The sequence below is a fragment of the Notothenia rossii genome, assembly GCF_949606895.1.
Source record: "Notothenia rossii genome assembly, chromosome: 10".
Classification (NCBI taxonomy): domain Eukaryota; kingdom Metazoa; phylum Chordata; class Actinopteri; order Perciformes; family Nototheniidae; genus Notothenia; species Notothenia rossii.
This window is the reverse complement of record NC_136908.1, coordinates 59,915,952-59,937,858: the sequence shown is the minus strand read 5'-3', so window position 1 is coordinate 59,937,858 and position 21,907 is coordinate 59,915,952. Positions and strand designations below refer to the sequence as shown.

Below are 21,907 nucleotides of genomic sequence, written 5' to 3'. Positions count from 1 at the left end.
AAACCAGCTCGAGTTTGCTAGAATTTGAAAATACATAGCCGGAAGAAATCTGTCACTTCCTTACTGAGACTGAGAGAGATAACTACAGCTCAGTGAGGGAAGGGACTCTGAGTGTTTGATAGTTAACTTGAGTCTAGATATCTCAGTGGGTCTCAAACGGTTTGGTCACCATTTATGAGAATAAATGAAAAACAGTTATGAAATACTATATGACAGTAAAACAAGAATACCGTTTAAAATGGAAGTGATTTGTAAAATATCCATAAAGAAAAAGAAAATCTGCTTACAGTTCTGTTTCATATGGGTGTTGAGAGATGTATCCATAGATCTCTTAATGTATCCATAGATCTCTTAATGTTGCTCTCAAAGTGCACCAGATTGATGCTTTTGACTTCAATATATATATATTTTTTTAAATATCACTTTTCCTCTGCTTACACCGATATGCCATTGTATATGCTGTGAGCTGATTATCGAGTCTTCAGTCGCGGGTACACTGTGTATGTGCGTGTTCCACTGTAGCGCCCGGTACATTAATGGGAAACCCTAGTTTGTACATGTTCAATACATTTGTAACACTGTACACATGAGCGTTTCTTTTTTCGGTTCACCATAAAAAAAATTCACTCCAAGTTGAACTCAAAGGTTGGCAGGCCTGGTTGACATTAATCCAAACAACTGAGTAAAACTTTCATGCCTAGGATTTGAGGTCCACCCACAAAATATGTTCACATGGATCGGTTCCCAAATACATATGCATTTTTTTTAAAATAGTAACCCCTGTCCATATGTTTATTATTGTGTGTGTGTGTGTGCGCATTTCAAAGACCCCCATAGAGCTCAGTTTATAACTTGAACCCTGCCTGACACCAAATTAATGCTAATGCTCACGGTCTGCTAAATGTGTGTGAAAAGCAGCTATATGTACACAAATTCACTTTAGCAGTTTATAGGTGAAAGGATTGTAGCTTGGGTCTGAAGGTCTGAATAAATAGATAGAGTTAGCGGCTAGCAGGCTAGCAGGCTAGCACAGTGTTGCATTTAGCCGCTTATATTGCTCTCAGGAGATGGTGGTGATCAAAATAAAGCTAAAAAGGAAATTAATATAGGCTAGGTCCTTTCTATCCTATATTAAGGCTAGTAGCTTGGGTCCCAAATATAAGTTAATGTATGTCTTCTTTAAGGTATTTCTTCATGTGAACTTCAACATAACAACACTTTGTTTTCCACATCATTCATGCTTCCTGTTTTTCCATTACTACATTAGCCATAGGTTCTTCCACTCATTGAGCTCCATTCAACCGTGGGCTCCTTTTCAAACAGGGTCAAGTCATTACAGCATATGACTTGAATGACTAAGCACCCACAACAATCCCATGTAGTCATTTAGAGGTCAGCAGCAGCAGACTAACCCCGTGAATCCAATCTGAGCTGAGTCTCTGAGTCAGGGTCCAGAGGGGGGGTTTCCTTCTAGTGGGTCAGAGGGTCAAAGAGTGGCGAGCCATTTTTGTGTCGATGGCCTCATGTATCAGCGAGTAAGTGGCACTGTAAGGGGTAAACAGTGATGAGAGAGTGGCAAATAAAGACCTGACTGTTGATCAGAGGTGGGAGAAGTACTCAGATCTTGTACTTGAGTAAAAGGAGAAGTACTCAGATCTTCTACTTGAGTAAAAGTCGAAGTACCAGAGTGTAGGAATACTCTCCCTGCTGAAAAAACCCAGCATAGACCAGCTTAAGATGGTTGCTGGTTTTAGCTGGTAGTTAAGCTGGTCTATGCTGGTGAAGCTGGTATTTATGCTGGTCTACCAGCAGTCTTGCTTGCAAAACTGAAACAGACACAGACAGGCAGAGAGGAAGGGACACAGGGGAACGGCGAGACGGCAGTGGTTGAAATAAAGCGGTATAAAACATGGTTTTGACTGGCGCTAACGGTCGGGGAGTGAAGATCAGTTGAGCGTTTCTGTGACTCCGCCCAGCGGCTGCTCTTCTGAGAGCAGGTGTTATCTTGTTTCCTTATCTTTCTTTAAGGTGTAACTTCTACCAATGGTTGTACATGACCTAGACCTCCTCCACCTCTTTGATGTCCTACTAGTCAACCCTTCAGATCAGAGCCTTTCCTAAATAGTGGTAAGTTGTTTTAGAGTTCAGTGTACGTTAATTTAGCAACTTAATGCTTTACTGCTGTTGAATAAACCCTATCCATCAGCAATCAATAAAACAAATCATCCAACACAAAATAGAAGAAATCTGGACCTATTCTATTTCTTTTTATACAACAGCATCTATTGGGACTGCTCATTGGTGTCATCAAGAGCCATTGAATCTACCATTTGTAGTCGGCCTCTTAGAATGTTTATAATTTATTTGTCTATATAAATAGTTATACTAATATTAATGTTGTTACCATCATTACTATTATAAAACATGTTTTCTTTATTTATCGCTGCAGAAAGGATCATGCCAGCCCACATCAAACACCAGAGGCCTGTACTACGAAGCCGGATTTTCGCTTATAGCGAGTTAACTTCAGGCAAAACTTGGGGTTTCCGGTCCTACGACGCTTGTTCTCTTTTTAGTGGGCTAGATCTCCATGGTAACTTATGCTGAGCGGCTAACTTGGGGGGGTATACTACGAATCTAGTTCAACCTATCCTGGATATCTTTTGAGTTATCCGGTTGACTTAATCCAAAACAAAGCCGCTCTCGCTAAACTTTCCTACAACACTGGCTATCAACTCGTTCGCTCAAGCCAGCCATGTCCTATCTAGTTAGGTGCGCGTTCACATGAAAGGGGTGGTATCTGGAGCATTCGACCAATCACAAACATGGAGAAGCGTACTGACAGCGCAGCGTCATACTTCCTGAATGAAAAGTCAACTATAATATTAAACAAATATGAAGACGTTAAACTTTAAACATCCACGACTTAAACACTTTATCCAGGATCAAAGCCACATAGCTGCACCTGCAAGGTGAAAACAGCTAGTAAAAGAAAAAGTGTTTGAATGCGTACATTAACAGGTTTATGATATCACTGCCCCGTCTAACACACGATCTGACTTTAATTACATTTGACTCGAGAGTGTTTCGTCAACTTAATGTGTTGCTTAAAATAATACTTCTGCATACAGTATGTGACGCTGTGAGTGTTGCACGGCCAGATACGGCTCAGCTGACTCAGATAAGGAGATACATGATATATTATGATGTGATATGCCGCGGACTGTACTGTTACTTTGATCCGGTTACTTGTGTTGTGGGAAGTTGTCTCAGTGGGTCTCAAACGTTTTGATCACAATTTATGTAAACAAATATTTCCAAGGCACACCTTTATAATTATTAGGATAAATAAAAACAGGTTTGAAATCATTCCAATGTATACTATAGGACAGTAAACTAAACATATCGTTTAAAACTGGAGAGATTTAAAAATATGCATAAATAAATAAATGTTAACTGGTAAATTAAGATATAAATGAACAACACAAATAAAATACACTAGCCTACATTTATTTGTTATTGGCTATTATAGGTTATTGGAAATGTTCACATACTTATTTGATTAATAAAAGGCAAACCGATCTTTTTCATATGGGTGTTTAGAGTTGTACCCCCTACAGTAAATCAGTCTCTAGTAATTGGGCGCTCAAAGTGCACCAGATTGAAGCATTTTACTTTAAAATGTTAAAAAAATCATCCCGGAGGTGCACCCGCGGACCCCCCTAGGTCTAGACGGATGTGAAGTCCACCCCCCAATTCAAATATGTTCATGCAATACTAAATACATTTGAAGCCTTTTTATGTAAGCTGTCCACTATGTCAATACGTTTCTCTTTTTGTAGTGTATTGGTCCTTTGTAGAGGTTTTTCATTGCCAGCTAAAATCTTGCCTAGGACAGCAAATTGGTCTGAACCGGCCCTGGTGTCATCCCCACAGCACCCCCCATTTGAAACATGTTCCCACGGCTATGTCGGTTTCCCTTCTGGGCGGGACCCCAGGTAGTGAGTCAGCAGTTTGTTGATTCCATCTGTTGCTTCACAGTGTATGTGTGTGTGTGTGTGTGTGTGTGTGTGTGTGTGTGTGTGTGTGTGTGTGTGTGTGTGTGTGTGTGTGTGTGTGTGTGTGTGTGTGTGTGTGTGTGTGTGTGTGTGTGTGTGTGTGTGTGTGTGTGTGTGTGTGTGTGTGTGTGTGTGTGTGTGTGTGTGTGTGTGTGTGTGTGTGTGTGTGTGTTTGTCCCTCTGCCGGGCAGATCCCCCAAATCAATGATTCGGAGTCATGACAGAGGACTCTTTGACAGGACACACACTCATTCCCCCTAAACATCTTCAACACACATAAACATCCTATCATGTATCTTTAACAGAAGACTTTGTCGCTTAATGGATTCTGTGAACTTCCTTTCACCTTGAAGTCAACTTACAAGGAATTAATACATTTTATTGATAAGCTCAAAAGGACCTTTATCTCGTTTACTGCTGGGTGACCCAAGTCTCAAGGCCTGCAGGATGTGCATCATTAACTACAAGACTTTAACTGCCTTATATCTGAAAATGTATCTGGGAATTCCCCTGTTAATTGCAAAAACTATTGATAATTAACAGAGAAACCCTAGGGGCCTCTTCTTGGTATCTGCTAGGCAGAAGTCACTCAATGCAGAAATCACAAGTTTAACACACATTCTATATGAGGTGACATTAAAATGAATATACCAGATTGAACTTTCCTGCCATAACACGTTACTTTAATCCTTCAAATAATTCAAATAATACTTCACCAGCCAACCAGCAGGGTAGCTTGTGGATTTACTCCAGGTGGAACTAAAGTCTGATTTAACACTTGATTATATTTCACATCATTCATCCACATCTGTAAAGTAACTAAAGCATTTAAATACATGTAGTGGAGTAGAAGTACAGTTACAACGCTCTGTAGAAACTGCCGTCAGGTGATTATTCTTTGTGGGTTTGTTGCCACGAACAAACCCCTTTCACATAAGCCAATTACGTCATTATTGGTCTATCGATCTTACAATTGACGCTTTTAAAGGTTAACATATTCAGTAGTGTTGCATTGTACGGTGGCTGACAAGGGAAAGCACGTTACAACTTCACAAAAAACTTAATTTAGGAGAAAACGATGCAATCAGAAAAACACACATTTACCAAATCACATGCAAATGAAGAAACATCACCAACTTCACAACACATGTGCAACATTTACTAAAAGCGCTGGATAAACGAAACGCTGTCAAATAGTGTATAATTATATAAGAAATAACAAATCTTGTTGTGATTATTAATTCCTTTGGATAGAACCTTTTATTATCACGCTCAGGTTTCAGTTGAATGTCTAACATAAAGGGTTAACTAACCTACATTTCTGCTGTCTTTTTATAAGTGATCACTCCGCTCCACTCATTCACTCTGCTGAGCTGTGGCTTTGAGGATCTTTACCGAAAACTGATTTGCTTCTTCTTACAACTTTCAAAAGGATTTACAGGTAATTATAAATACACAAAACTCAGTGTTAAGTATTATCAAAGAAAATCCGTATTGTCATTTTTCTTTTGACAAATAGTTAACAAGGTTTCTGTCCTTTTTCATTGTTCATTTGCTGTGAAATAACTATTTAATTTGTATGTTTATTGGAAATTATTGGGACGAATGCAGGTATACCAATTAGGGATGGGAACGATTAATCGAATGTTCGAAATTATTCAGGTATTCGAATATGAGTTATGAATTTTTTTGTTTTTGTTTTTGGGAGGGGTGCATAAGTTGATTACATATGATCAAATGGAATAATTCGAAGTATACGACAGTGCCATAGCTAAGTGTGTTGGGTCTAAAGGTGTGTTTTGCTCCGCTAACCGGTCCCTCACAGCGGGCAGAGCTGCAGATGCTGATCTCTCTCTCTCTCGCGTCCGGTTATACTTCACTCGCGTGTATGTCCAAATCCATCAGATCTAGCTCTAGCTAATGATATGGCTGCTGCCCAGGGGCGGACTGGTGCTAGTTAATTCTCCGACCGGCCCACTTCGGTACCGGACCACCGGGAAAACTCCCGGTATTCAACTACACGCAGATCACGCAGACTCAAACCTCATCTTATGCCCAAATTGCAGCTGAGAGGGTCTTCTCTACAGCTGGCCTGATTGTGAATCGCCTCCGCACCCGCCTCTCCCCTGAGTAGACATGCTCATATTCTTAAACAAGAATGAGTCTTGAATAGCTGCATTCTGTGCATCGGCCCTGTTATAGATTGTTGATCTCTGTTGTAATAGGGTTACGTTACCCTAACCCGTTATGTTGTTCGTGTATGATCCTTCTTTCATTTAAAAAACAAGTTATGTTTTAAGCATGAAAGCTGTAGGCCACTGTCAACTGTTCAAACTGTGATCACCAGTTCAATACATTTGACAAATTCGACTTGGTCTCTATACTTATTTGAACATGTATTTTTTTTAAATCCCAATTTTTTTCGTTTTTTTATAGGATATAACCGTTTTTTGGGGGGTCGAATATTCGAATATAGATTTGATTTCAAATTCCCATCCCTAATACCAATAAGTCCAAGGAGCAGAAATGCAAATGAATATTCAACAGCTGTTTTTTTAGTTTTGGAGATATACATGAATTCAAACTGATCAGAAAATATACTCTATATTTACTGCTGTAAATCTCCAAAGACTCAACAAGAATTGAATAACTTATAGGAGGGTTAAAAAGCACAACGAAACAACTGAAAATAGAAACCTGGCATGATACCAAGCTGTCTGAAATAACTGCTGTTTATCTGGTGGCGTGTGACGGAGAGCAACTGAACAAACACATATTCAGTACAGTTTAATAATGTATTCATAAAATGTGTATGTTTATTGTTAGCCAACTTTGTGTCCAATAGTTAAAGATGAGTCCTTTTTATTCAAAATAAAACCTCCATAGAGTAGTTGTGCATTTTCAGAAAGCTAAGGATAAGGTTTGATTTTCTAAATAAAAGTCCCAGAAGGTTTCTATATCCTAAAACGAAGAAGGAAGTATTTATCTACTCATGCACAATACAATGTGTGGCCTATTTACCTCAACAATACAGCAACAGCTAATACTGCCAATACTTAGTTAGCACTGTTATTGTCATACAGTCAAAATCACTTGGTAGGTCATTTTCTAGTGTAACAGTTCTAAAAACTCTCATGGTCCTGCCAGGTTTCCCCAAATCCTGACAATCCTTTCCCCACAGTCACTGAGGATGGGGGTAAATTGGCCAGGACTCGTGTCCATAGGAGTGTTTTACATCATCGTACTGGGCACAGGCATCTGGGCGTCCAGGAAGTCCAAACGCGAGGAGAAGAAATGCTCCGGGGACCGCAGTGAAGTTGCAATGGTTGGAGGGAGGAACCTAAATATCTGTGTCAGCATCTTCACAATGACAGGTAGAAATAACCACCTATAATTAGTGGTGTAATGTCACTAAGTACACACTCAAGTAATATAATAAAACTCACTACACTACTTCACTTAAAGGGTCACCTATTAGGCTAAATCCACTTTTTAATGTCTCTTCTACATCAACATGTGTCCCCTCTTCTCCATGTCTGTTCTACATCAACATGTGTCCCCTCTTCTCCATGTCTCTTCTACATCAACATGTGTCCCCTCTTCTTCATGTCTCTTCTACATCAACATGTGTCCCCTCTTCTTCATGTCTTTTCTACATCAACATGTGTCCCCTCTGTGGAAAGAGATTCTGAAAGTTTCAAGAAAAAAGATTATCTCTCTTTTTGTCTTGATCCATTTACAGTCTATAAAAACCTGTCTGAAAACGAGCCGATCAGATTTTGGCCACGTTATGATGTCATAACGTTTTGGCTTGTGTAACCATTAGCCAATCACCAACCAAGGTAACCCCCCCCCCCCCCCCCCCCCCCCCTATCACCTGAATCTCCTCCTAGAGCACCATTGTGTTATTTTTAACCAAATCTCTCTCAGAGGGGCGTGGGGAGGGGCTCCTTATTTTCATCTAAAGTGACAGACAGAGAATCAGCACTTTGGAAACAGGGCTGAAACAGGGGATTATGGGTAATGCTGCAATGACCTGTTTGGTGTTTCAGCCAATCAGAGGCAGGCTCTGGATATATCTGAGACCTGTTAGGGAATAATTTGCTTAGGTATTCAAGCTTCGACCCAGTTCATAATTTTCTCTCTACTGTCTCTTTTCCCACGGCATAGGTCTACGGCCTTGGGTATTGCTCCTATCTCTCTTTTTGAGGGGCAGCTTGGGCGCATTGTTGTTGCCGGTCTATGACCGAGCACAAGCTGCCATGAGGTAGTTTACTGTTCAGGGACGTAGGTTCCCTGGTGCACATTCTTTCCTATGGACGAGAGCTCTAGTGAGATTCAGGGTCCATAGTTGTTTAGTCTCACTGATAAAGAATGTTGATTATTACACTCCGAACTAGTTCAAACCTCGAGCTGCAGAAGAGTTCTTCAGAATTGGTTTGGCAACTGCTGTGTCAACTCGTGACACACCACCTGTCTTATCAATTCTCCGGCCGTAACTCCAAATAAACCACCAGTGTTTGCCATCAAAGCTCCAGCTCAGTCCTGTTTCCAATTGCTTCAGAAGTTTCCCCCACAAGACGTATAATATATTGATGAAAAACAGTGTAATAGGGGACCTTTAATGTATTTAACATATTTAGTTACTTTGCAGATTGATGGTTTTAAGGTTATTAATATCAAAATCAACACACATATTATAAATTAAGCTATACAGTCATTCAATTAAAACCAACCTTAACTAAGTGCAACACTGACGTGATAAACACATTAATGCAACAAACGTTTTTATACAATCATTTAAAAATAATCTGTTGCTTGAAATGGATATGTTGTGAGTACCAGTACTTTTACTTTTGATACGTAAAGTATATTTCAATGCTAAGTACAATTTTGAATGGAGAACTTTTACTTGTAAGTGGGTTAGGGTCAGTATTTAAAAAATGTAGTATTAATACTTTTACTTAATAATCTGATTACTTCCTCCACAACTGTCTATAATGATCATAGATTAGCATATTCACTGAGCACACTTTAAATGTTCGTAATGGTTAATCATTCAGGGACATGTATTAACAAATCATTGGATTAAATTACTTTTGACTTAATTGGTTTTGTGATTATTCCTGATGTTTTGCAGCCACTTGGGTGGGAGGTGGCTATATTCTGGGTAGTGCTGAAATGGTCTACGATCCAACGAAGGGCTTAGTGTGGGCCGTCGCACCCTTGGCTTTCTCCATGAGTCTAATTATAGGTGAGTGAGGTCCAATATTTCCTTATTATGTCCTTACAATGATATGTAACATGTTTGACATTAGGGCTGCATTTTAAACACCAGAAAAATATAAAATTATCGACAAAAATAGAAGGATTTTATCATTAAAACACAGATTTCATTCATAACGTTACCTTTGTGTGACTCCAGGTGCGCTCTTCTTTGTCAAACCTATGCGGTCGAAGAACTACGTGACCCTCATGGATCCATTTCAGGAGAAATATGGCAACAAAGTGTCCGCTGTGCTCTTCATTCCCGCTCTCATTGGGGACATCCTGTGGATTGCATGTATTCTGGGTGCACTGGGTAAGACCGAAACGACGACTCAATGAACGAGTTTCTTGTAACATCAGCCAGTAAAATCTCAATCTTGCAGACTTCTTCTGTTGTACTATGCTGAGACGACCAATAGAGTGGTGCAGGGATAGGTGTAGGCCGACCCTAAGTAAGCTGCGCATGGGTTCACTCAACAATAACCTATGGATTTCTCTATAGGCTTTTGGAATATTGTAAAAAAAGATCTGTGGAGAACGAACCTGTAAATGCACATTTTGTTCAGCCGGATAATTCCCACATGTCAACCCTGCTTTTAAAAATGTAAAATCATAAATCTATTTGAGAGATTTATGATCGCACCACTGAGGTCGTCAAACAACTCCACAACTCACAAAGCCCCGGGGGTGGATGAGATCCGCCCAGAAATGCTGAAGGCTCTGGGTGTTGAGGGACTGTCATGCTTCAAACGTCTCATCAACGTTGCGTGGAATTCGGAAACAGTACCGAAGGAGTGGCAGACCGGGGTGGTGGGATCAGAGGGTGTGTGCCAATTACAGAGGCATCACACTACTCAGCCTCCCCGGGAAAGTTTACTCTAAGGTACTCGAAAGGAGGGTCCGGCCGATTGTCGAACCTCAGATTGAGGAGGAACAATGCAGCTTTTTACTCTCGCAAGGATCCTGGAGGGGGCCTGGGAGTACGCTCATCCAGTCTACATGTGTTTTGTAGACTTGGAGAAGGCGTATGAACGGGTTCCCAGGGAGTCACTGTGGGAGGTGCTGCGGGAGTATGGGGTGAGGGAGTCTCTACTCAGGGCCATCCAATCTCTGTACTCCCAAAGCGAGAGCTGTGTCCGGGTCCTCGGCAGTAAGTCGCACCCATTTCAGGTGAGGGTTGGCCTCCGCCAAGGTTGCGCTTTGTCGCCAATCGTGTTTGTAATATACATGGATCGGATTTCGAGGCGTAGTCGTGGGGGAGGGGGTCTGCAGTTCGGTGGACTAAGGATTGCACCACTGCTTTTTGCAGATGATGTGGTTCTGATGGCTTCATCGGTCTGCGACCTTCAGCACTCACTGGATCGGTAACCGAGTGTGAAGCGGCTGGGATGAGGATCAGCACCTCCAAATCTGAGGCCATGGTTCTCAGCAGGAAACCGATGGACTTTCCACTCCAAGTAGGGAATGAGTCCTTACCCCAAGTGAAGGAGTTCAAGTATCTCGGGTCTTGTTCTCGAGTGAGGGAAAAATGGAGCGTGAGATGGGCCGGAGAATCGGAGCAGCGGGAGCTGTACTGCACCGTTGTGACGAAAAGGGAGCTGAGCCAGAAGGCAAAGCTCTCTGTCTACCGGACCGTTTTCGTTTCTACCCTCACCTATGGTCATGGAGGATGGGTCACGACCAGTGTTGTGCTAGTTACTTAAAACCAGTAACTAGTTACCATTACTAGTTACTTCATTTCAAAAGTAACTCAGTTACTTTACTGATTACTTACACCAAAAAGTAATGCGTTACTGTGAACAGTAACGGATTAGTTAGTTAAAAAAAGGGCTCCCATTAATGCCCTTATAGCCTTCATTTCAGTACTGTTATTGCATTGGAGAATAATACAATCTGTTGATGAAGAAATAGCAATAGAAATAGTAGAAATAGCCTGCATGTGTTCTATAACTTACCGTGCAATGGCTTTATCAACTTTTCCCTGGCTAGCAGTCCCTCGGTTAAAATCCAGCCGCTGTTGCTTAGGTGGAGGAGGGGTGGCGTCGGATGAGTCTGGGTCTGTGGTCTTAGCTAATAGCTTCGTCCCAGCATGTTGTTTCTGCAGATGTTTCAACAGATTTGAATTGCTGTTTTGGGCCGTAGATAGGATCTTTGACTCGCCAAGACACAACTTACATTTAACTAAAACATTCTTTTCTTTGTGCTCGACAAAAGTGAAATAGTGAGAATATCTCCAGGCGGAGAAACTCGACTTGAGCTCCGCCGCCGCCATGATAGTCTTGTTAGTAAACACAAACACGCCCACAGCGCGTCTCCGCATGTGACACAGGAAGTATCTAAGTACATTTACTCAAGTACTGTACTTAACATCTCATGTTCGCCTCGCTGTTGGCGCCGCTCACCAACATCTGGGAGCCGAGACTCTATAAAAAAAGAAAAGGAGTAACGCACCATGTAGTAACGTTAACTGAGTTACTGAATTTAAAAAATAACGCGTTAGAGTATGGTCATGACCAACACTGTTCATGACCGAAAGAACGAGATTGCGGATACAAGCGGCCGAGATGGGTTTTCTCCGCAGGGTGGCTGGTGTCTCCCTTAGGGATAAGGTGAGAAGTTCGGTCATCCGGGAGGGACTCAGAGTTGAACCGCTTCTCCTTCGCGTCGAAAGGAGCCAGTTGAGGTGGTTCAGGCACCTAGTTAGGATGCCACCTGGGCGCCTCCCTAGGCAGGTGTTCCAGGCACGTCCAGCTGGTCCCTAAGGTGCATGACATCAACGCGTTGGCATGGATGTGATACAACTTCCAGGATCTATAGTGTTGGCAAAAAACCAACGTTCCAGAAACTTGCGAATGCTGGATCGACCATCCAGACCTGTGCAAATATTTCTGCTCCAAAATCAAATAATTGTAATTTGGACACGACCAATGGATTTCTAGGCCCCCAAAACATACATTTAGATAAAAAATGAGGAGGAGTTAGGGTATTTTAAAACCCTGAGCCTGTTTTTCAGGCTCTAAAATGACATGCCCAGAACAAATGACTATATCTTCATTTCTAATAGGGGTAAATTAATAATCTTTGTTCTCAAAGCAATAATAAACCTGTGAGTTGGATGAAGGACAGTCAGAATATATATATCGCTACCGTGAGTTATGTGCTAAGTGCGTTAGCACTCTTTCGCTTAGGGCTGTTTCAGACGCTTGGCGTTAGACTTGTGTTTTGTTTAGGTAAAAAAGATTCATATCGTCAGTTAGCTAACTTTCTTCCTGTTAAGTGGGTATGAAACATTAATAGGTTGTTAAATGTTAAGAAGCCCTGAGACACAGTTTCGTGAATATTGTTGTGTTTCGGGGTTAGGGTTTAAGGGATTTTTTTTCGGCCATCTAAGTTGGATGCCATCTTGAAAATCACTCTGAATGTATGTTTGTGTTGCAGGAGGGACGATGAGCGTGGTGATGGATATCCACTCCTGGCTGGCTGTGATTATCTCTGCTGCTGTGGCCGTCCTCTACACTCTGATGGGAGGACTCTACTCCGTGGCCTACACTGATGTCATCCAGCTTTGCTTCATTATCGTCGGCTTGGTACAAGCATTACATTTTTACCGCAGTATAGACGGCCCAATGTTGGTCCCCAGAGGATGATTCTTACTAACTTAGCTAGGCTTATACTTTTTCCTCAAGTTCCTCCATCAGGTTAATATCTGAGGTGGTAGGTCTTGCAAAATGTTGAATGGCCTGCCATAGAATTTTGAGTTAATTTGTCCTCTGTTTAAAACTAATATGAAATTGTAAGCATTTAAATACAATTAACTAAAATGGGAAACATGGGAAACTTTAAAGCTGCTAAACATCAGCATGTAAGCGTGTCAAAGTACAATGGGATAACTTAATTAGTATAATTAGTGTACTGATCAGTCTGATTAGACATTAAGCAGAGCAATTAACTAAAACTGAAATTGCACTGCTAACCTAAACAATATTAAGGGTAAATTGGACAGGTAGGACCCAATTGCAGGACAGACAATGGCTTGAACTGAAATACCTTTATTTCAAGAACTCACTCCCCTGTAAACTCAAAGACAAAACCAACTAACAAACTTCTCCCTTGGGAAAGACTCAAGAATCCCACCACCACCATCACCAACAGAAAACCAGAACTTAAATACATGCAGAATCAGTAATCAGACAGGAGGGAAAACACACAGACAGGAAGCAGACACAGACAAAAGACAGGGGGTGAACACCTTTCAAAACAAAACAGGAAAACAGACAGATCGTGACATAAATATTCAGTTGTTTTTTTTCTTCGGCTATATATGTTTCCAATGCCATTTGTTTCCAATATCCTGCAGCTCTAGTGGCTGGTAAGGTAAGGTAAGGTACGTTTATTCATATAGCCCATTTTCAGACACAGAGGCAATTCATCATACATGAATACATCAAAATTAACACATAATAAATAGTAGTAATAGACAAAAGAAAGGAACACAATAAATAAACACAATGGAATAACAGATTCAGAAAAACCATAAATAAAAGAGGTACAGAATAGTTTAACAACAACATTGTAAAAACAGTAGGTGCTAAAACAAGTTAAAAGACTTCTGGGTAAGCAGCTGAAAAAGGAAATGTTTTTGGCCTCAATTTAAAAGAACTCAGCGTTGGTGAAGACCCCAGGGTTTCTGGGAGTTTGTTGCATTTGTGGGGAGCATAAAAACTAAAAGCAGCTTTGGCGTGTTTGGTTCTGAGCCCCCGATGATCTCAGAGCTCTGGGCGTCTGGTGTAATCTCTGTCAATGTAAGTATGATCTTTCATCCATATGCCGAACTGATAGTGTCTCTCTCATTTTTACAGTGGCTCTGTGTGCCTTTTATCCTGGCTAGCCCCTCCTCTGCTAACTTCACTGTGGCGGCAGTCACTAAGCTGCACCAGGAGCCATGGATCGGCCGGCTGGAGCTGGAGGATGCAGGTCGCTGGGTTGAGGACATACTGCTGCTGGTACAGACACCTAAAACAACCATCAAGTACATATCCTAGAAATGCATTTCACCTCAAATCTCTTATGTAGTGAATATGCAGTATTAATTAAGACTGGAGTTGCTTTATTGGTCCCACATCAAAAGTGGCACAGCAGGTAAGAAAGGCATGCAATAATACAAGTTACCCACAGCTCCTAACACTAGGATGGGTCAAAAGCAGAGAAACCGTTTTGTTACTAGTACCTGTACTATGTAATGACAATAAAAGTAAAAAAAAAAAAAAGGACACCCGACAGGCTGATCAGCATGAAGGGTGTTCTTTTAAGGCCCTGACACACCAGGCCGAAATCGGTCGTTTTCGTTAGTCGGACGACGAAGCGTGCCCTGTCGCCCAAACTCAATTTGGTGTGTCCCGCACCGTCGGCCGTGACACGCCTTATTTGGCCTTTCATGGCCGACGCACGGCCGATTCAGCATGTTGAATCGGCCGTGCGTCGGCCACAGGCAGTCGGACTAAGAAATCACTCTGATTGGCTGTTCAGCTAGCGAATCAGTGCATGAGAAGCAAAACGGTTGCTTGAGAATGTCTTCCACAAGCAACACTCCAATGGCTGATAGCTCCAGTACCGCACGAAACATGTTTTCGATGGACGAGAGTGAAAATGGAACGCACACGCTATTTGTTGTTTGTTTATATCACAGAGTCTGTTCTTCTTCTCTGTCTCCCGGTTGTTGCCTCTTTTGAATGACGAATACACACTACCGCCGCCTGCTGGTAAGGAGAGTTATTGCCACTCACGCATGCGCAGTTCGTACGCTCGGCTGAAGTCTTTGCGGTGTGTTCCAGTGCGACCAGAGTGCGACACATGGCCAAGACGCAGGAGAACACGGCGACGCAACAGTCGGCATCGGCGAGTTCTCTGATGACTGCTTGGTGTGTCAGGGCCTTTACCCATAATGACCAAGTCGCTGCACATTATCCCACTTATTACAAGGCCACAATCTCAACAAAGTAACGACATGACTCCCAATATTAATTTAAATGCTTTTATTGAATTAGAAAATGTTTTTATTGATTTAAAAAATAGTTTTATTGATTTAAAATGACATCTATCTGCTAAGAAAAATACTCCGTTGTTACCGTTTGTGTTTTGTTTTTTTATTACAGATTTGAAAACATCGTTGCTTGCTTTAAAAGTAGCATAATTCATTATGTTAAACCTTGGAAAGTATCTAGATATCCCTACCTTAATGCCAACGTAACTGGCAACTGAATATGTTTTGCCGTTTGATGTCTGGACCGTTGAGTAAAAAGGCCCGCAGCTCCGTGTTGCCCGCCCCGTTACTTCTCCGCTGTTTTCTTGTCCCTCTTGTCTTTTTATTTTCTTCGCTGGGGACTCATCAGCCACTAACCATTCATCCAAATGACTGCTCTCCAAATATATTAATATTAAAATCCTCCATGTTGCTCTCAGACGGTAGACAACGGAAAACTAAAGACAAGCAAACAGTCGGCCAAACTGCATACAGTTAAATCGACCGGACTTCTTTCTGCAGATGTGAGCGTCCTTAACAACGGTCAATAAATCCTTGACAGCGGTCTGTACTATGGATTAACAAAGTGTCACGTGTTCTGAATTGACCAATCAGAATCGAGTATTCAACTAAGCCATGTAATAAAAAGACATAAATGACATAAATAACATATTAAAGTATTGAGACCATATGAAAATGTTGGGACATTTATTTAAAAAAGGAATGTTTTTACATAAAAATAAATTATTGCACCATACAATTGCAATAGTGTTTCACGTACAACCACTTTTGAGTAGGAAGAACAGTGGTTAAAAGCATTAACTCGGTTTTCTATCCAAAGGCCATCGGAGGGATCTGCTACCAGGCTTTCTACCAGAGGGTTCTGTCCACAGCCACTGATGCCCAGGCGAAGATCACCTGCTACGCTGCTGCTGTATTTTGCCCAATTCTTGGCATCCCTTCAATCCTCATAGGAGCAGTGGCTGCATCTACCAGTACCTACATTTAACCTTTCTCCTTTTCTATTCGCTATATCACATCATATAAAACCTTGCTACCAGCAGGGGGAGAAGAAGAATTCAAAGATTCAAAGGTTTAATTGTCATATGGCATATGCACATAACCTAGGGCTGCACGATATTGAAAAAAACTGACATTGCGATATTTTTTACACCTGCGATATATATTGCGATATGAAAAAATACAGGAATTGAAGAAAATAAAAATGCTTGTCCGCAAACCATCCTTTCTTAAACTTTAATGCTATACAATTGGTATTTTTATAACTACTGTATATTTAATCGGATGAAGGATTTTAGTCACGGGTAAAGCTAAATGTGCTTAAAGCTTATAAAGATATTTAGATAAAATGACGTGTTTGTGACGTCCACTAGTTTAATTTTTAGAGATGTACAAAAACAAGATTAAAATGACATGATTTGTCTTTTAAATGTAATGGAGTAGAAGTATCAGCATGGGTACTTTTGGGTTATCTGTCGCCACTTTTTACGTTTTTTCCAGACTCTAAATACGCACTTTTTTTCAGAGGAGGGTTAGGGTTGAATTAAAAAGTGGCGACAGATAACCCACAATTATCGTGGCATCAAATGGAAATACTGTGGCCCCCCTCCAAAAAAAAGGTTACAATATTTTTTATTTATTGGAACTAAATCAAATCAGAGACCCGGATGTACAGTGGAGATCAAACTGTTCATTACCTTATATAAAAGCAAATACTGTTTATGTTTTTTTTATTAAATTGTCATTTAAAGTTACTAAAACAAATACTCTAAGTGAAAAAAACTACTGAAACAAAGAACTGTAACTTAAATGTACTAAAACAAATACCAATTACTGTATGCTGTGTTTATTTTACACAATTACTTTATACTGTCTTTGTATTTTAACCCGCTTTTATTGTGTGAAATAACTGGCCTCAGCCTGGCCAAGGGAAATTGGTCTATCCGCCACTGAATACTTGACTAAATGTACTTCCCACCTCTGCTTGCAACTCATGTTTCTGTTGTGATTACATGTGCCTAATTTCTGGCAGACTGGAACCAGACCAGCTACGGTTCCCCCAGCCCGTATGAAGAGGGCAAAGCTGGCATGATCCTCCCCATCGCCCTCCAGCATCTCTGCCCTTTCTACGTCTCTCTGCTCGGTATGGGAGCTCTGGCTGCTGCCGTGATGTCGTCCGTCGACTCGGCTCTTCTGTCTGCCGCCTCCCAACTGGGCCGAAACATCTTCAAGAATATCATCTACAAAGGGGTAACTTTTTATATGATATGGCCTATACTGTGGCGTCTTTAAGTCACTGAATAATGTGTCATTTAAATGAAAGACTTAGAGTTTAAGCCATGCTCTGTGAGGGCGTATCTGCACCGCAAGGCTTCGAGCATAATTATAAATGGATGCTGACACGCTAACAAGGCAAACATTCTGTAAAGCAGGTATTATGTATACCATGTGACCCTCTTGGTACAGAATGTTAGCTAACATTTGCTAACACTAAATGCAGCTAGGGTTAATGGAAAGGTCATTCGATTTGCACACAAATGGCTGAACAGCTCGGGGGGTTAGTTATTTAATCATCACTCAATGTTCTTTGTATATCTGTGGAGTGATGAGGCTCGAGCCTAGACGCCAAACTCAACTATATGCTGATGTTAAAGAAACAAGTGAGTTGTCTGACTGAAATACTTTAATGAGACATTCTTGTAGCCTACATATGCTGATAGCTTAGTTATTCCTAAAGAGAAATATCACTTTATGTGACGCTCCATTATTTAAAAAGGACCCCAGAGCAGTGACTGATTTAGGTCAAGTTTTCACGGTGTTTAATAAAAAAAATGCAAACAAAAAGGCAGGCAGTGATGGCTACGAAGCTATCTGGTTAGCAGAGAGTTGTCCAAGGAAAAAACACTGGAGAGAATCAAGGCTCCAGGCTGCAGAAACACTCTGGTTTAAAAAATATAGTAAAAAAATGGCAGTATTTACATTGAATATGCATGGTTGTAATCCTAGAAATATAAATGAATAAAATAGTACCCACTATATTCTACTATAGAATAGTACCCAATGTCCAAAAACATGATCTCCTCTATTTCAGGCGTCAGAGAAACTGATTGTCATGGCGGTGAAAGTGTCGGTGGTGCTGTGTGGGACAGCTGGAGCCGGTCTGGCCATGATGACCTCGTCCGTCCACTTGTTCTGGGTCATCAGCTCAGACGTGCTGTACTGTATGATGGCTCCTCAGGTGATTTGCGTCTTCTACCTGTCTCGCTGGGTGAATTACCTGGGGGCCTGCTTTGGTTTCGTGCTGGCTATCCTGCTGAGGATTCTGGTTGGAGAACCTGTGATCGGCCTTCCTGACCTGATGCCTCTGCCCTGGGACAAGATCCAGGACGATGGTACCCGATACCGTTTGTTCCCTTTTCGAACCGCAATCCTGCTCATCACCCTCGGGACTATTTTCCTAGTGTCACGCCTCGCTGAGTGCCTGTTTGAGAAGAGGAAGCTGGGAAGTGAGGATGAAACAGACGCTACCTGTCAGGAGATGAAACCGATGAATAAAGAACAGACGAACACATCTTCAGATAGATAAACACTTAGAACAGGGGTGTCCAAACATTTTTCACTAAGGGAAAAATATTCGAAGCTCACTAGAGGCGAGGTATACTGCCTCATAAGTTAAGTTATAAGTTAGCAAAATCTATCAAAAGTATGTAAATGATGCTTGGTACTTGAATCTGCTTTAAGGAAAATAAACAGCCTACATCATTCCTTAGGACACATGTGTCAAACTCAAGGCCCGGGGGCCAGATCAGGCCCTTGGTGGATTTAATTTCGGCCCGCAGATCTGGCCCGCCGGTATACTGTCCGCACACCTTCACTCCATCCTGAGGGTCTCCTCAGCTCAGAGCCTGAGCCCAAACATTGATGAACTTGCACCCAAGATGAGATGCCAAGTATCTGAACTAGCATCACAGAGCAGCACACTGAGTTTAATGGATGTTTCCTTCTGCACTTTCTTTCTTACGACAACAGGGCATGTTTGTTTTTTTAGCCAAAGGGAAATCGTTTTGTTGAAGCTGTTGTTGGCCTGTGGGAAAATGTAATCATAAGAAATGACTCTGGAAAAGCTGCAGATAGAGCCATAAGAAATGAATGCAACTGATTATTTAATGTTTAATGTTTTTTTATAGGCAATCATTTAAGCTTTGTTAGTTCCAGGTTTGATATGTGCAATAAGTTCATTTCAATAAGTTTTGCAATACACATTGAACCAGTCCGGCCCTCGACTAGTACCCATTTTTTTATTTCGGCCCACCGTGTATTTGAGTTTGACACCCCTGCCTTAGGAAATAGGAAGGGTATATTTGTAGTTATTGCTTTTTTCGACTTTGAACATATTTTCAAATGTAATTTACTGAATTTATTGCAAATTGGGCTTATTAACACATGAACACTACTGTGTCATTTATGTTTACAGATATATTTAATAAGTACAATTCAAGAAAAGCTCAAGTTTCATTTTTGGGCCATATTCCGTTATACTTTTTGAATGTCCCGCGGGCCGCATTTGGCCCCCGGGCCGTAGTTTGGACACCCCTGATATATCTGGATGTGCGTGGTTAATTTCTTCTTGTGACTTTTCTTCCTTTAGCGAGCAATATGTGCTTTAATCAAAACAGAACAGAAAGGTGTTAAGCAGAGTGGGATCATGGGAATTTGTATCTTTCCAAGCATTCCTGCCATTTGAGTCAGTGTCCTTTATTCTCCTCAAAAAGAAACCAACCTGTTGTTTTAAACTGTTGAAAACTCAGGTTTTTCTATATGTAAAATCATTTTTGAAATGAATAAATATCTAAATATAATTTTTTTAATGAATAAATATCTAAATATCTTTGTTTCTTTTCTAAGCTCACATTGTTCTGCTGTCTTATATAATGCACTTAAAGGTGGGGTAGGTAAGTTTGAGAAACCGGCTCGAGATTATACTTTTTGTTATATTCCATGGAATGCTCTTAACATCCTGATAGCAATGAATATCTGAAGTGCTTTGACAACAAATCAATAAAAAAATGTCATCTGTGGTGTGTCGGGGAACTCACGCAGCGTCAGAGAATAAAACTGTTAGGAAAATATCACTCGACACCAGATTGAGAATCAATTATCAGGTACTAATTTATTCTTGCAAGAAGAAGCAGAGTTAAATCACATACAAAGGATATGGTTTAACTCCCACACACGGGGTATGTTGCTCAACGGAGCAGGAAAAAACATCAGGTTTATATAGTCCAAAATACAGGAGATAACAACAAAGTCGTAAATCGAGGTGGCGCTAATATCAGCCGCGGGTGTCGGAAAAGCGTTGGGTCATCTGCGATGGGTCATCTGTGACGTCTTCTGGACTTCCTTCACGCCTCATAGAAATGAGATATGTATGAGTATGTGTCTGTCTCCTCATAAAGATCAACAACCTGAAAAAACAAACCCAAAGAGGAGACAACAGTATTTTCTCCAACAAAAACCGTCTCTCTTTTCCTCCGTACCCAAATCTCTAAAAACGGGGGAACAACGGAGCTGATCCAGATTTGCATCCGATATGAGGTAATATCTGAAATGTGGACCCACGGGCCTATCAGAAACGTTGCTATCAGAAACAATGCCCGACTGTTTTGGACTTAATATGGTCGGTGTTTACATTAGCATCGCTAACACTCAGAGCTAACCTGTACTGAGGCCTGTACGAAGCCGGATTTTTGCTTAGCGATCAGGGAACACTTGGGTTTTCCGGTCCTACGACGCTGGTTCTCTTTTTAGCGGGCTAGATCTCCATGGTGACTTATGCTGAGCGGCTAACTAGGGGGGTATACTACGAAGCAGGATTTTCGTTTAGCAAGATAACTTCTGGGATTTCCGGTATTACGAAGCTGGTTCACTTTTTAGCGGGCTAGATCTCCATGGTGACTTATCCTGGAACCTAGTCTGTGCTCCGAAGCAGGATAGGTTCCAGGATAAGAGATCAACACAGTGAAAGCACCACGACTGCTGACCAATCAGAGCTCAGTGTGCGGAGGAAATACAGTTTAAACCGCCGTTGCAGGAAAGACGGCCGGCCAAAATCACCGACTGTGTGAACGTGAAAATGAATAGAACATCCCCTCCCATCTTCAGAGCAATCTGACTATTATAACATTAGCGTTAAGAAAGCTTACTTAAATATCTGCCACAACATAAGTAACCGGATCAGAGTAACATTAAGTACAGTCCGCGGCATATCACATCATAATGTATCATATATCTCCTTATCTGAGTCAGCTGAGCCGTATCTGGCCGTGCAACACTCACAGTGTCACATACTGTATACAGAAGTATTATTTTAAGCAACACATTAAGTTGACGAAACACTCTCGAGTCAAATGTAATTAAAGTCAGATCGTGTCTTAGACGGGGCAGTGATATCATAAACCTGTTAATGTACGCATTCAAACACTTTTTCTTTTACCAGCTGTTTTCACCTTGCAGGTGCAGCTATGTGGCTTTGATCCTGGAT

The 21,907-nt window shown here is 41.2% G+C and overlaps 1 protein-coding gene across 1 annotated transcript; it reads left to right on the top strand.

Moving 5' to 3' along the window:
- Positions 1–7,248: 7,248 nt before the first annotated feature.
- On the top strand, positions 7,249–20,106 carry LOC307020989 (high affinity choline transporter 1-like; the record flags this gene model as incomplete). Its single annotated transcript, XM_079652685.1, has 8 exons — positions 7,249–7,432; positions 9,199–9,312; positions 9,484–9,639; positions 12,765–12,913; positions 14,186–14,329; positions 16,187–16,340; positions 17,399–17,616; positions 18,458–20,106. The coding sequence occupies 8 exons, from the start codon at positions 7,249–7,251 to the stop codon at positions 18,950–18,952; spliced, it is 1,614 nt and encodes a 537-aa protein (XP_079508811.1). The 3' UTR covers positions 18,953–20,106.
- Between the last annotated feature and the right edge of the window lie 1,801 nt (positions 20,107–21,907).